At 34.4% G+C, this 14,662-nt stretch overlaps 1 protein-coding gene across 9 annotated transcripts in view; it reads right to left on the bottom strand.

Annotated features, from left to right (window-relative positions):
• The window catches only part of CEP128 (centrosomal protein 128), a 343,545-nt gene that overhangs the window by 284,186 nt on the left and 44,697 nt on the right, over positions 1 to 14,662 (bottom strand). For all 9 annotated transcript variants that reach the window (XM_074327098.1, XM_074327091.1, XM_074327093.1 and 6 more), the window contains one exon: positions 14,199 to 14,315. In XM_074327098.1, coding sequence (XP_074183199.1) covers positions 14,199 to 14,315 — 117 coding nt within the window. The remainder of the gene's footprint in view (positions 1 to 14,198; positions 14,316 to 14,662) is intronic.

The following is a 14,662-nucleotide window of genomic DNA, read 5'->3' as shown; positions in this document are numbered from 1 at the left end:
ATAAGCAAATTTATTGGTTTCACTATGTCTGTATTTGTGGAGGCTGTGACTGGTTAAGTCACCTGTGCCAATGGAGCCAACCAAGGTGATGGGTTCAATGACCATGCGAGCCAATTGCCTTTTCTGTTCCATAGTCATATCTTTACCCTAAACCTTAGCCAAAGGCCACATGGGAGACTAACGAGGCCAGAGACCTGGGAGACACAGCAAAAATCCACTACCACGATTATAAATATAACTCAAAAGTAAACCCCTATTGACTAGTATCAGAATTTCATTCTTCAAATGTTATTAAATGTGCCAGCTACAAAACAAAACCTTAATTATTGCCTTCAAAGTTGGTATGCTGAAAAGATATACAAGTCTTTTGACTTGTTTAATTCAAAAGCAACAATGGTAATGAGTATTATTCCCTAAAATGCCACTGCTTTTACTGGAACGGATTTTATTTTTATGCAATCTTCTAGTTAATAAAAAATCTTGCAAGTAAAGTTAAATGTGAGCCCAACAATTGCACTTTCCAGGATTTCCTTCAAAATCAAAAAGCAAACGCTCTTAGTGGAAGATCTGTTTGTATCTGAGTAGTTTCCTCTCGAAAGAGAGACTCACAGTTTTATTAGAAATCCCAGAGCAAAGTGATACTTCATTTGACTTTCTAAATGCAGGAACGCTGAGTTAGAACTGTTGACAAACAGAAGATCATAGATAATTATGGAAATTTAATTTATAATTTCTCAAGTCTTACATGTATTTGAGCAAAATACCCTGTAAATATACAACATCTTTCATTGTTCAGGGGATGTTATTTTATGCCTTTGGATTTTGGCTTTTGGGGTTTTTTTCTTTTTACTATTTTCAAATCAAAATAAAACAGTACCAAGTCAATGAATACGTCTATCTGTAGCAGAGTGGTCTTTGTTTGCACAATATTACTATGCACTCAGTAGTTGCCCAATAAATATTAATTGATAATGATGGAAAAGGGCTTTATAAACAGATGGTCTAGGATCAATTCACTGAAAATGTAGCTAGAAACATTCCCCTCTTGAAAAAGAGCATCAAGTAGAAATTAAACAAGTTCTGCACTCAGAAAATCTCAGGCAATTGTCAGGCAGCTGTTTAGTCAACACGAGCACAGCCATTTTTCATCATCATCACAGCATTAACAGTATTCAATGTCTATTTGCATATGGTGCTACACAAAGGGACAAACACAGAATTATACTAGCCTTATTTGTTATAATTTACAGTGACAATATTGGCAAGAACAAATAAGTACACACAGCAAATGTGATTAAACAACACTTTGAAATCTAGTCATATGTGGTCTGAACATAAAATGTATGTCAGACGTAAATGCAACTCACAGGAACAATAAGAGTATTTATTTATAATGTAAAGCTCAACTACTTCCAAACATAATTTGAGGTGCTTTACAAGAACAACTACACATATGCTTAAAGAATAGGTAAAATAAAGAAAGGAACCACAGGTCATAATGGTCACAAGAGAGGGAATAAGTAACAACACTTCATGAACCTAGAGAGCAAACAATCAGAAAAAATGTAGGGGGGTGAAGGAGGGTGGACAAAAAATTGTGTGAAGACTAACTTTATTGAGGGTAGGAAGAAGGAAATGACAACTCAGAAGACATCCTGAAAAACACACATTATTCAAAAACACTTGAAAAATAAAAAAACGTAAGTTAGTATACATGAGAGAATTTTGAAGAAAGATAGTTGAAATGGGGAGGTGAAAGGGGGTAGAAAGTACCTTACAATAATTAATGGCCTTAGGTAATATTTTCTTAATAAAGTCAAAAGCCTAAGAAGACATGACATAAGTGTTACTTATACAGATATGAGATTATAAGAATTTCAGGACAAATTACATCTACACATCATCTAATAGAACTACACCCTTCAAAGGAATTCAAAGGCCTTAATTAGCAAGCTAACAGTTGACATATTACTTCTACAATGTAGAATACATTTCTAAATTTTCAACTTTTATCAATATTCAATTTTAAAAAAAATTGTAGGCTCCTGAAGAATATTATGGAAATGGAATGGTCTTTAATCCAGCCAGCTATTACTCTTAATACTTCCCAATATAAGAAGATAATATGGCCTATAGAGACTGTGCCTATAATATCCATGAATTACCCAAAGGAGTTTGCTCTATGAATGGAAATTCAAGTATTTAGCGAGCACAAGGTTGAAAGACGAAATCCAACTTCTCTTCCAACTTCTCTCCTATAAGAAGTTTGGGAAAAGTTATCTTCTACAGGAAGAATATTAAAAGTGTTTTTAGTGTCATCTGAAATGATTAAAGCCTAATAAAATAGACTATGGGTTAAATTAGGGGAGTGAGGAGCAGATTGGGAGGCAAAGAGGAAAATCAAGAAAAAGACTAAGGAAGACGATTAAAGAACATGATATAACAAGGAACTGCACATTTAAAGCTGTGCCAAATAGTGCTCAACCAGCTCTGAAAGACAAATCCCATAATAGCCAATCATTCTTTTCCATCTATTTCCTTTTCATCAGCATGTTGACATTAATGGTTCTTTCACAACCTTACAGAAAACAGTGTTTATTTTATCCTTGCAAAGAAAAAAATATGTTATCCACAGGTAACAAACATAAAAGAGAGAAGAAAATAATTAGCATGGTATAAAATAAGATAAAGAGCAATGTCATGAATCAGAAGTAGAGTGAGTCAGAATTCAAATGAGCATTTCAGCCATACACTGGTAAAGTGCTTACCAGGTAGCAATACTAAGTAGTGGGGTAGAATCACATTCGTAAAAGAATTGCCTAAAATAATTTGAAAATGCACTCTCAGCAGAAATACCGCCCCTTCCACCCAAATTTCCCCAACGGGCCAGAAAGGGGAAAACAACTTCCCCCTGGGGCTACTCTGGAGCCTATGAAAAGCTGAAATAACAACCTTACCAAATGACAGTGATTGTTAACATTTCTGTTTCCTCAACCACACTGGGAGCCTCTAAAAGGCAAGACAGCATTTTAATATCTTTAAATCCCCAGTCTTCAAAACAGTACCTGGGCACATAGTAGGTCCATGATGGTACTGGCCGAATGATATTTTACTATGTATAATTCTGACTATATAGTGTGCAACATTTATTCATTCGTTCCTTCAAGAAAATTTTACTGGGCCCTTATTCCATGCCAGCCACTGCTCTAGGGTGCTGGAGACAAAGCAAGGAGTAAAACCAACTAAGTGCCTCCTTCGCAAAGCCTGCATTCTCATCAGGGAGACAGACAGATGACAGGTAATGAAAAAGTTAAAAAGGAAAAAATATTGCAGTGTAAGGGGCTCAGGAGCAAAGAAGGGGTATTTCATCTAGGACAGTTAATAAGGCCTTTCTGAAGTAAAGCTCTGAATGGCATGAGGGCAAAAGCAAGGCAACTGTTTTCAGAGCTGACAATTCCTGGCTCTGATAATAGGCGATGCAAATGTTCAGAAGCAGGAGGGTGTCTTCCATGTCAAACGGAAAAGCAAGAAGGCCATGTGGTCGGCCTAAATTAGGCCAAGAGGAAGAACGATAGAAAATTAGGGTGAGAGACCAGAGGAGCCTCGTAAGCCGAGGACTTTAGATTTCATTCTGAATATGATGAAGAAACATTTAAGGATGTTGAAGAAAGATGTAGCAATATCTGATTCAGTGGGGTAAAGACCCTAAGGAGACAAGAGTGGAAGCAAGGAGGCGACCCCACTCGCCAGACGGGATGTAACAGTGGCAAGGTGATGCACCAGAGCAGCAGTGGTAAAGGGGAAGAGTAGTTACCAAGTCAGAAGACAGTTTTTAAACAGAGCTAACAGTCCATTTTAAATGATGGACTGGATGTGAAAAATGGGAGAAATGGAGAAGGCAAGGACATAAAGGAAACACATACAAATCTTTAAACATAAAATTATTTTATCAAGATGACTATCCATCTTTTTAAGAAGAAATAAATCATACAAGCTACTTATTAGGATGACACACATACACACACACACTTTTAGCACCTTCTGTACAGCTTCACAGGTCAGAAGGGGAAAGAACAGAAAATGGAGTCTCAGTGACCCAAGCCTGCCCAGGTTTTGCGGCTTTGAATCACAGTATCACTCTAATTTATTCCCATCCAAGACTGACACTGGCTAGCAAGGCTTCGGGATCTCAATCTCAATAGTAAACATGAAACTGTGTAACTTTTTCTCACCGCCATATAAGACCCATCAAATGATTACATAATAAAGTTGTAGCTGTAACTTAACCATAATATGGAAAAAGGTATGTCAGAAAAACTTAAGAAGTCTCTCATTTCTTGAGAAATAATAACACAGCTTCAGTATTTAAGTTTTTTAAAAAAGGATGCAGTGTACTGAATAGAAATGTAAATTAACTAGAAATGCAATGAGTCATGATAAAGCTATAAATAATGCTTTTCTATCAAGTAAATAAAAACAAATGAAATTAGCCAACTAAAGAACAGCATTAGAACTTCAGTAGAAAATGATTATAAATGGTGGGGGGGGTGTACAAAAGGGTACGAAGGCAGTAATTATTAAGGGGAAGAAAACGATCATTAGGAAAAAGGTTTGGATACACATAAGATAAAAATTTACACAAAGTATCTTTGGGACACTTCTGTATAGCTTAGAAATATAAAACATGGAAAAGAGCATGGAATGTGATCACAGTGAATAACCTCTCATATCAAATTAGACTCTAATTGTCTTACTATATGTAAAAAGATTCTTCCACAGAGGGAAGGAGGGAGGAAGGAACTGTAAGCCTGAATAGGAAGCATGAAAGAAACTAACAAAAAACGATAGAAATGACAGTTTTACTGTTAAATTTAGCAGATGTCTTAATCTATAATATTACATAGTAAGTGTGTCATATATTATTTTTCAACCATGGAGAGCAACACTGTTTCAAATTTTAAATTTCAAATAGCTGCAATTAAATAATTAAGTTTTTCAGTCGCAATGCTTGTGCCAAGTATACTTTCAGGAAGACCTAAGAGTTGAGGTATGTACTATATTATAAAGGATCATTTTTCAACAAAGTTTAGCAACTTTAATAAATCATGCCTGCTCAATCACACAATTGATGGTTCAATACTGACGACTAGTGGTCAAAAACCTGTAGTTATTCCCTAATAAGTATCCTAGGGCTTATCATCTAAATTGAAACCTTTAATAGAAATTATGTGAAAATCCTAAATTAAAATATTTTTCCTTACCAACATTCCAAAAATTACAATAGAAAAAACTGTATCTTCAGTTTTTTTCCAAAAGTCCTTTCTGTACATCATTTGCAATCTCCCCAAACCAAAGTCAATCAGCATTTGCTGTTGACCCCGTAAGACTACGAACCATTCCATGAAATCAGTTTAGTCACATACATATTGCTGAATTACCATTCTTTCCAAAATCCATAATGAATATTTTAAAGAGGTCTTACTTTTAGAATTCATGTATCTGGGAAGTTCCATTCTAATTTTTTTTTTTCTAACTTATCTGAAAAACAGTAACCTACTATATCAAAATGCTCCTTTCATAAAGTTGAAATATTTAAAATTTAATTGTGATTGTCTGAATTCTTGAAGAATGGTTGTGGGATTTTGGTTAAATCATTTAAACTTCAAAGAAATTAAAATCTGTTAACTTTCACCTTCTTCTCCAGCTGTAAGATGTTTATAAGAAACATACAAAATTAAAACTACAGAGGAAGGATTAAAATAAAGAGGAAAAACCCATATGCCATTAAAACGGCAAAGCAAAAGAATGCTAATATCCAGAGGAACACTATATAATTTTTAAAATAATTGACAAGAAGTAATTAATTTATATCCATGAAACCACAGTCACAAAATAGATCAAGCAAAACTGACAAAAATCACAGGGATAAATTGACAATTCTTATCATAACAAGAGGCTTTAGACTGACACTTAGTAAGAATACAAAGAAAACAACAGAATTTACAAATCTGACCTACTAAATTTATATGACTGTACTTGTCTGTGTATGTCAGACATAAACACATACAAATTTACATCCAAAAAACAGAAAATACGTTTCATTATTAAAAAATGATGATGGCACTAGGTAGAAATGGAAGCTTCAACAAATTTCAAAGGAATTAAATTAAAAATAAATACGAAATAATTTAAAACTAAGCAAACACACATATTTGAAACTTTCAAAAGGCACTCCTAAGTAAGTCTTGAGTTATAGAGAAAATCCTATGAAAAATTACAAAAGATTTAGAAATAAACTGCCATAAAGGAATAGCGTATAAAACCATATGGTAATTTGGTGATAAATTTACAATATTAATTTCAAAAAACAGAAAAATCAATTAATGCTCTAACTTTCAGTCTAAAAAATAAGAGTAATTCTAAAAATTAAAAAAGGAAAAAAGTAATCAAGTTAAAAGCAGAAGTTGATGACATAATAAACAAAGCTTGCCAAAACGAAAACTAATAAAATAATTATATGTCTATCAAGATGAAGAAAGAAAAAGGGGAGAATAACTAAATAATATTAAGGAGAAAGGATATAGCTTCAGAAAAAGATTGAAAAAATAATAAAGCAGGGCTACGACTATTTGTTCAAATTAATTTCAAAACACAGACAAAAATGGATAACTTGGCTAGACTAAAAAATAAAAAGGTTATAAAAACCAAAACTGAAGAAATTGAAAATCTCAGCCACCAAAAAGATGACATGTACAAATGATTTCATGGGTGAGTTTCAACAAACATTCAAGAAATAGACATTCCCTCTTTTAAACAGAGTCAGATTAGAAAAAGAACAAAATCTACCTAATTCATTTTATGACATTCATGTAACTTTTCTTCCAAAAGCAAAAAGAGCAGTGCAAAGAAAATTATCAACTGATCTCAATCATAAAGATAAACATCGAAAAACCTAAAGAAAACACTAGCAAATTAATTCAGCAATGTATAAAAAAAAAAAAATAGTTCTGACCAAGTCAAGTTCTCAGGAATGCAAGGAGAGCACATCAATGGAGAGTCAACCACATTTAAATATCAAGAAAGACAACAGCAAGAGTATTTGATAAATTTCATAACCCATTTATAATTTTTAAAAAAATTTCTTGGCAGCCCAAGTATAGAAGGCAATGTGGTTAGTCTGATACACGATAGCACTCAGAACTAGGAGCAAACCTCACACAACGAGGTGAACACTTTAGAAGTATCCCTATAAATATAGAAACAAAGCATGGATTCGTGCCCTTTGCTTCTATTCAACACTGCACTTGAGTTTCTAACAAGGGCAATAAAACAACAAAAAGAGATTAAATTGCCTTTAACTTCTAATAATATCATTATCTATGAAGCAGACAGTTATCAGTAAAGTTACTGACAAAATAAAGAACTAGTAAGATCATTAAACTGAATTGCTAGATACAAGAGCCACATATAAAACCAGTTACACTCCTATATACTACAGTCAGAGATGCAATGAAAGAAAATATCCCATTCACAACAGAAAAACCGTAAGGTATCTAGGAATAAGTCCAACAAAAGGTGTACATGACCTTTATACAGACAATTATAAAACATTCTTGAAAAACATTAGAAAACACCTTCTGTTCAAATTATTCTATATATTTAGTACAATTACCATAAAAATGCCAGCAGGATTTTTCATGAAACGTGACAGGAGATTTTCATTATCATTTACCAAAATGTAATAAAAGCCATAATAATTGAGACAAAATGACATCAGTTCAGGGATAGACAAACAGATCAATAGGAAAGCATACAGATCCCAGACAGGTATCACAGGAAACTAGATGCATAACAGAAGTGGCATTTAAAGCAGAGGGATAAAAACAAATTATTCAAAAATGATGCTGAGGCAACTCATTAGTCATATAAAAAAGTAACTTTGAATCCTTCCTCCTACATTAAAGAAATAAAATTCCGGGGAAAAAACACAAACAATCCAGCATTTTAAAATCAGCAGATAACAAGGTGAACTGCATAGGCACAAATGCAAACGGCAACAAATATGTGAAAAGATGCTCAAATTTACTAACAGGGAAGTGCAAACGAACGTAAAAATGAGTTAACACTTTATAGCCATCAGCCTGGCAAAAATAAAAAGAATTATAATCACTACTACTGCTAGAAACAGAGAGAAGGACAATTCTCAACCACTTTGTTGACAGAACTGTGAAGAGTTAGAATGCTTTGGGAAAAAAAGAAAAAAACAGAATGCTTTGGAAAAATAGCCTGGTAACCTCTATTATAATAAAAGATCCATTTGTGGTAATAAAAGATTAAGTTGGAAACACATCAGCTAGCTGAAGGAAATTCCAGAAAGTATTGGTCAGATTAAAAAAAAAAAGCAAGATGCAGAAATGTGTATATAATATGGTTGATCCTATTTATTAAAATAAAAGCATTCAAAAAAAAACCTTGTATATGCAAAGGTGCATATTGTTTATATATGTCTGTCCATGCTCATTAAGAATGCAAAGAAAAATATAGAGGGCTATATCCCAGGCTATTTACACCGGTTTCTTTTTTTAGGGAGTAGAGGGGGTGACTGATGATGAGAGCAGAGGGAGAAGAGACAGGAGAAAAACTGAGCCAAGTAAATAATAAAGCTGCATTAAAATAGAGCACATCTGCATGAGCATTCATGATATGATCACATTTAGTTATGCATTTATTCAAATCATATTTGAATACATATTTTAATAATAAAAACATTAAAAGCACTAAGTGAGAAAGCTACTTAAACATTGATCAAAACAATGTATTAATGTGGTCACATTCAATGCATCCACCAAATATTTATCAGGTGCAAATTATGTTAAACGCTAGAAATGCAAAATGCTCAAATCAGGTACAGTTAAAAGAGACAGCATGTCAAGAAATGTTAATTAACAATAATAATCTAGGTCAAATAACCTCATATAATACATCACTAGAAACTGGACAGTGGGGAGGAAAAAAGCTATCTTTACAAAAGGAGAAAATAGTCAATGGGATTAGTTTATTAAAAGAATAAAATGTGTGACTCAAAATAAAGCTCAGATTTACCCTACACACACAGCTTCACCTCATGAGTAAACACTAGAGCAAGAGTTTTCGGATTTTCCCTTGATACCCACATTTCCCTGCAGAGCAGTACCTGTGTGGTAGTCCTGTGGGGACACGCAGTGCTTTCAGCCCCTTGGCAGTTTGAGGGTCCTGTGTGTCCCCCTGCCTGTGCTACTCTCTGGTGACCTCTATACACCACCTGGACACCTGGTGGTGACCTCTATACACCACCTGGTCACCTGGTGATGAACTCTATATGCCACCGGTCACCTGGGCCTGACAAAAAAATTGAATTCTAGAGCTCATGTCCCAAGGACTGGGAAAATAGGTGCATCCTGAGCTTTCTTTGTGTTTTCTGCAGAACTCTAATTTTATTTTAAATTCTTGTTTACTTGTAAATTCCACTGGTCTTTCTCAAAGCCCAGGGGAGCTACTAGGATGGTCAATGTGAGGGTAATTTAACAGACATTAATATAAACGGTATCTAATAATATCAATGGGGAAAGGGAATTTTGTGCTATGAAATAAACACATGAAAATGTGAGGGATACCTACAAAAAAGAGGGCATTGACTATGGGAACAAGAAAAGGAAGATACAGTGAATGGCCAAGCAAAAGTTTTTAATTCAGCCTTGGAAAGGTAAATGAATGAGAGTCCAAAATCGACCAGGCTTAGAAAGACCTCATTGTCTCCAAACCAAGTAGGACAATCTCAAAAGGAAGTGCGGGAAAAGGGGTTAATGACGCCACCCAAGAACATTTGCGAGACTAGGCTCTCCCCTGACTTGACACAGAAGTCTCAAGGGAGATGCTGAAGTTATTAAGAGGACATTAGGAAAACATTCTTGGCTTCCTCGGAAACTTCTCCCTTAATGAGTCCAAATTAAATACATTAATAGTACCCAAGGCTTTTCTTATATGAAGTATCCATATGACCCAATGTCTCTGGAGCCACAGTTACATTTCTGGGAAGGAATGAATAGTTACTTCTTTATTAGGTTTTCTAAACTGGTACAGATGCCAAAAGAAGAAAAATATTGAAAAAAGCCAGTATCAATTACTTTAACTTTTCTGCATATGGCCTTATTTTATTGATGAAGCACACATAACCTGGTTTTCATTGAGGGCACAGACTGAAAAACCTCCGAGCCGAGCTCCCACCCTATCCTTAATTCCTCACTTAATCTTCACCATCTTCTATTAAGATTCCATGCCTCACCTGCCCCGTAGACTTCTCCATGAAGCACCTTTAAACTTTAAGGCATCTGAATCCCCCTAGGTCATATGTAAGCATGGAACATTCTAGATGATGGTAGGTGAGGAATCGAGCATTTTTAATACACTATGAAATGCTCTGAAAAGCACATACAAATATACACCCAGCATTTACCTCATGTTTTTCATTTTAAGTAATTCAATTGAAAATGAAGAAGTAACATTCAATTTACAAGAAACAGCTCGTAAAAACCAAGTCAGGAATTTCCAAGATGCCATAGCCAAGAGTTAGAAATTTTATCTAGGATTTTATGTGAATTTTGGACCTGCAAAAGAGTTTTGACTTAGGCTGACAGTCTAAATAACTTTCGTGACCTTAGCACCCACCATTCCTATCCACTCCACGAAATTTAACTGATCAGTTGCCTTACTATCAATTATCAGATCAAAAGGAGTTTGTAATATGATAAATATACCTTAATGTTAAACAAACATTGTCTGCACAGTGGTTCAACAAGGAAAGACTGATGGTTACAGGCTTAATGACATTTGAATGCGATTAGAGTAAGTTCAGAGCACTAGAACAATCACTCAAAATTTAAAAGATATATGAAAGGAATATTATTGTCCAACTAATAGAAAACGTTCCTCTTTCTAAAGAGACCTCTACTGAGATACCAAAACAATGTTGTTTAACATATAATATATGAGGTCTGAAGGCCAGTGAAGGTCCTCACAAAGTTAAGAAAATGAGACATTCATGTGACAGCTGCAGCACATGAGTAATAGATGCTCAAAAAAGGAAGCGGATTCCAGAGCATGCTTAGACCAATAGACTAAAAAAAAAAAAAAAAAACACAGACAAGAGTGAACAATCACTTAAAAACTCTAAGCAATGAGAAGTGGCTTTCCCTCAACCAATTTCCAATGATTAAGACTGTTTTTAATTAAATGGGGACATGTAAAGCTCTGAGGACTTATGGACCTCATTAGGTCACTAAAAAGATGTAGGTTTTAGCCAAAGACACAGGTTACCTCCATGTAATACGGCACTCTACCTAGAAATCTCTGACATCCTGGAATTTTTAATGAACACTCCTAATCTCTTAACAACTTTTAAATGTCATAATTTTCACTAACATTGAATTATACATTTTAGGGAGGCGGAAGAGCAGAGGGGCTAAAAATCCAAGCATACTTACTCACCTACATATTCAATTTCTCTCCGTAGCCAGATACAAACTACATCAACTACTATTATCAACAGTATAGGTATTTCCATAAGTATTTTTTAATATCGAAAAGAAAGCAGTGTGTTCTCTCCTTAAACATGACCTTTCCAGAGGAGTCTAAGCCACTTAACTTGGGAGCAAGAAAATGCATCTGCCTAAATTGATCCTTTCCAGTTTCCACTGCACTATTTAATCTAAAACCACCTTTTAAAAGCGTATAGGTCACCGCTTATATTAAAGTGACAAAATACGAAATTAAACATTTTTTTATCAATAGCGATGCTCTATTTTATTGTCAGAGATGGAATTCCAAATCACAGCTCAAGCTTTTAGTCAAATTGACAATTACAATACAAATATTCAGGCTCTGGTTTCTCAAAGGAGGTGGGAAGCAATCTTCCTCTCCCTCTTTTCTTTGTAATTTTGTTCATTCTGCAAAGAGAGAAGAAAATAAGTATGGAAAATTTATCTAATTTTCTCTTGCAAAAAAGAACAATTGTCTCTTCAGCACTATTCTTATTCTCACCAGATGCAATTTGCTTTAAGAACAAATGTATAAAAATCAAGCTTTAAAAAAAAGTCTACAACATGCTCTATCTAATTATTCAACAAAGTATCCTCTTCAAAGTAATTACCAACTAACAAGGGTATGCCTCCTTTTGTAAAGTGAAGGAAAATGGAATTTTAGAAAACAAAAGCAGATTTTTCTATCAGCTTACATTATAATTTCAGGGTTGTAATTTTTGTTCTTAATTTTCAATTGGCAGTATCTTTACTTAAAAAAAAGTTTAATCTGTCAGTTACTAAGGGTTTAAAGATCTTCAAGCACACATGAGTAGATATATATACATCACTTTTAGAAAAACCATTTGGTAAAAGAAAAAAATTTCCTTTGTTTTTAATCTTTTTGTTTTCTTGTTTCTAATTTTTTATACTTTATGTATAGATCTAAGAAACATTTAAAGGAAATTTCAACAAATTTATTTTCTATAATAATAAAATATAACTAATGTAACAAAATGAGAATTCACAAATCCACCCCCACAAAAATGAATGAATGTATGAAGAAAAGTCCCTCCTTACACTAGGATTCTAACTTATAAATGTAGAAGAAATGATGGAATCTTTTTAAATCGCCATTTAGCATCACTTATAGTAATAATTGTTTCACACAAGACTCAACAATAGATGCTAAAATCCATGGGTATGACAAGAAACAGGCTATTTTCAAGTCTCAAAGAGTCTACCCATAAAATAAATAATTAAAAAGGCATAATAGTAACTTTACAGTGGAGAAACCTGGCAGGCAACGCTTTAACCAAATGTTCAGTTTTCACCAGAAACGGGACAAATCGACATTGCATGCTTCCTGACATGATATCCTGGGAAGGACACAACACCAATTCTCGGAGTTTTCTGCCCAAAGTCCATAACTTGAATCTAGTTATGAGAAAACATCAACAAACCCAAAGTGAAAGACATTCTACAAAATAACTGGCCAGTACTCTACAAAGTTTTCAAGGTCATGAATGATAAAGACTGAAAATCTGTTTCACAATAAAGGAGACTAGAGAGACATGACAGCCAAATGCTATATGTGATTCTATACTGTATCTTGGACAAGAAAAGAACTTTAGTGGCAAAATTTGAACAAAACCTATAGATTACACCATGGCATTGATCCAATATTCACTTCCTGTGATTACGGAAGAGAATGTACACACCATATTATTTAAATGTAAAAGTATTTACATCATGTGTGCAACTAACTTAAAAATATGTGTGTGTGTGTGTGTGTGCGTGCATGTGCGTGCATGCGCACGCACATGCACACACACGCATGGGTATATGGATATGTACAGAAAAAATGATAGAGCCAGTCTGGTAAAATGTGAATATCGGGGGAATCTAGAAATAGGATACACAGAAATTCTTTGTTCTAATATTTCAACTTCTTCAGAGCCCTGAAATTTCAAAATATAAAGAGTATCTAAAGGGTAAGTGACCTCTATTTTTAAGTGGTTTGATGATAGTCTAGTCTAGGGGTTGGCAAATTTTTTTCTATAAAGTTCCAGACAGTCAATATTTTAGGCTCTGTGGGCCATAATCGTCTTTTTCACAACTATTCAACACCTAAGACAGATTGGAAATGAATCGGAATGGCTGTGTTGCTATAAAATTTTATTTCCAAAAATAAGCAATGGGCCAGATTTGGTTCACTGGCCATAGTTTGCTGACCCCTAGTTCTTATCAATGAAAACTGATCAGAATAATTATACTTTCGGTTAACATGGTTTGAGCACATGCCAGACAGTATGTTAAATGCTTAGCTGGCATTAACTCACTAATCCTCACACCAATTTGATTAGGTAAATATTATTATTAATATTATTTCCATTTCCCACAGAGGAAACAGGCCTAGAGAAGTTCAGGAATTTGCCCAAGGTCACAAAGCCAGCAAGCAAGTAGATGCTGGGTTAGACCCCAAGGGTTGTCTTCACTGAACTAGAACCAATGTGCCATACTTCTCATAGGGACTGAATTATACTGTCACATGCAACTTAACAAAGGAACTTGAACCATTTTAACAATGGCTAAACAAATATCCAAATTCAAGAGAAATGTTCTGAGACGGTATTTTTCACAAACCTCTTGTAGCTGCAAGGAAAGGAGTCCCAGTTGGTCCTGCCGTCTTTCCACCAACTCTCTTTCTGTGCGCATTTCTCTTTCTATTTCCTGAAGTCGCCGCTCCACCCGATCTGAAACCTTCACATGAACAGAAAGAGTGACATTATAGAGCTATTAGGGGAAAAAAGATTAAATTGAAGAGATATTTTATACCAGATACACCACTGCCTAAAGCATTTAAGATGGGCGTGTTTGTGGAGCCCTTTTTCATGACATGTTCATAAAACAGATCACGAAAAAAACTGACTGAAAGTTATAAAAGAAAACAATCATTAGTCTCCAAATAATCCAAACCTGGATCCCAATAAAGGACTTACATTTTTCAAAGTATAAAATATTAAATGAATAGATCGGAGCAAAAAGTAATAAACTAGAAAAGACTGCCCTCTGGTGAAACAGAAGGAAAATAGCAATTTGGCAAGCTA

This window comes from Rhinolophus sinicus, linkage group LG03 (genome assembly GCF_036562045.2).
Source record: "Rhinolophus sinicus isolate RSC01 linkage group LG03, ASM3656204v1, whole genome shotgun sequence".
NCBI lineage: Eukaryota > Metazoa > Chordata > Mammalia > Chiroptera > Rhinolophidae > Rhinolophus > Rhinolophus sinicus.
The sequence above is the reverse complement of the archived record's forward strand: the minus strand, read 5'-3'. Positions and strand labels throughout refer to the sequence as shown.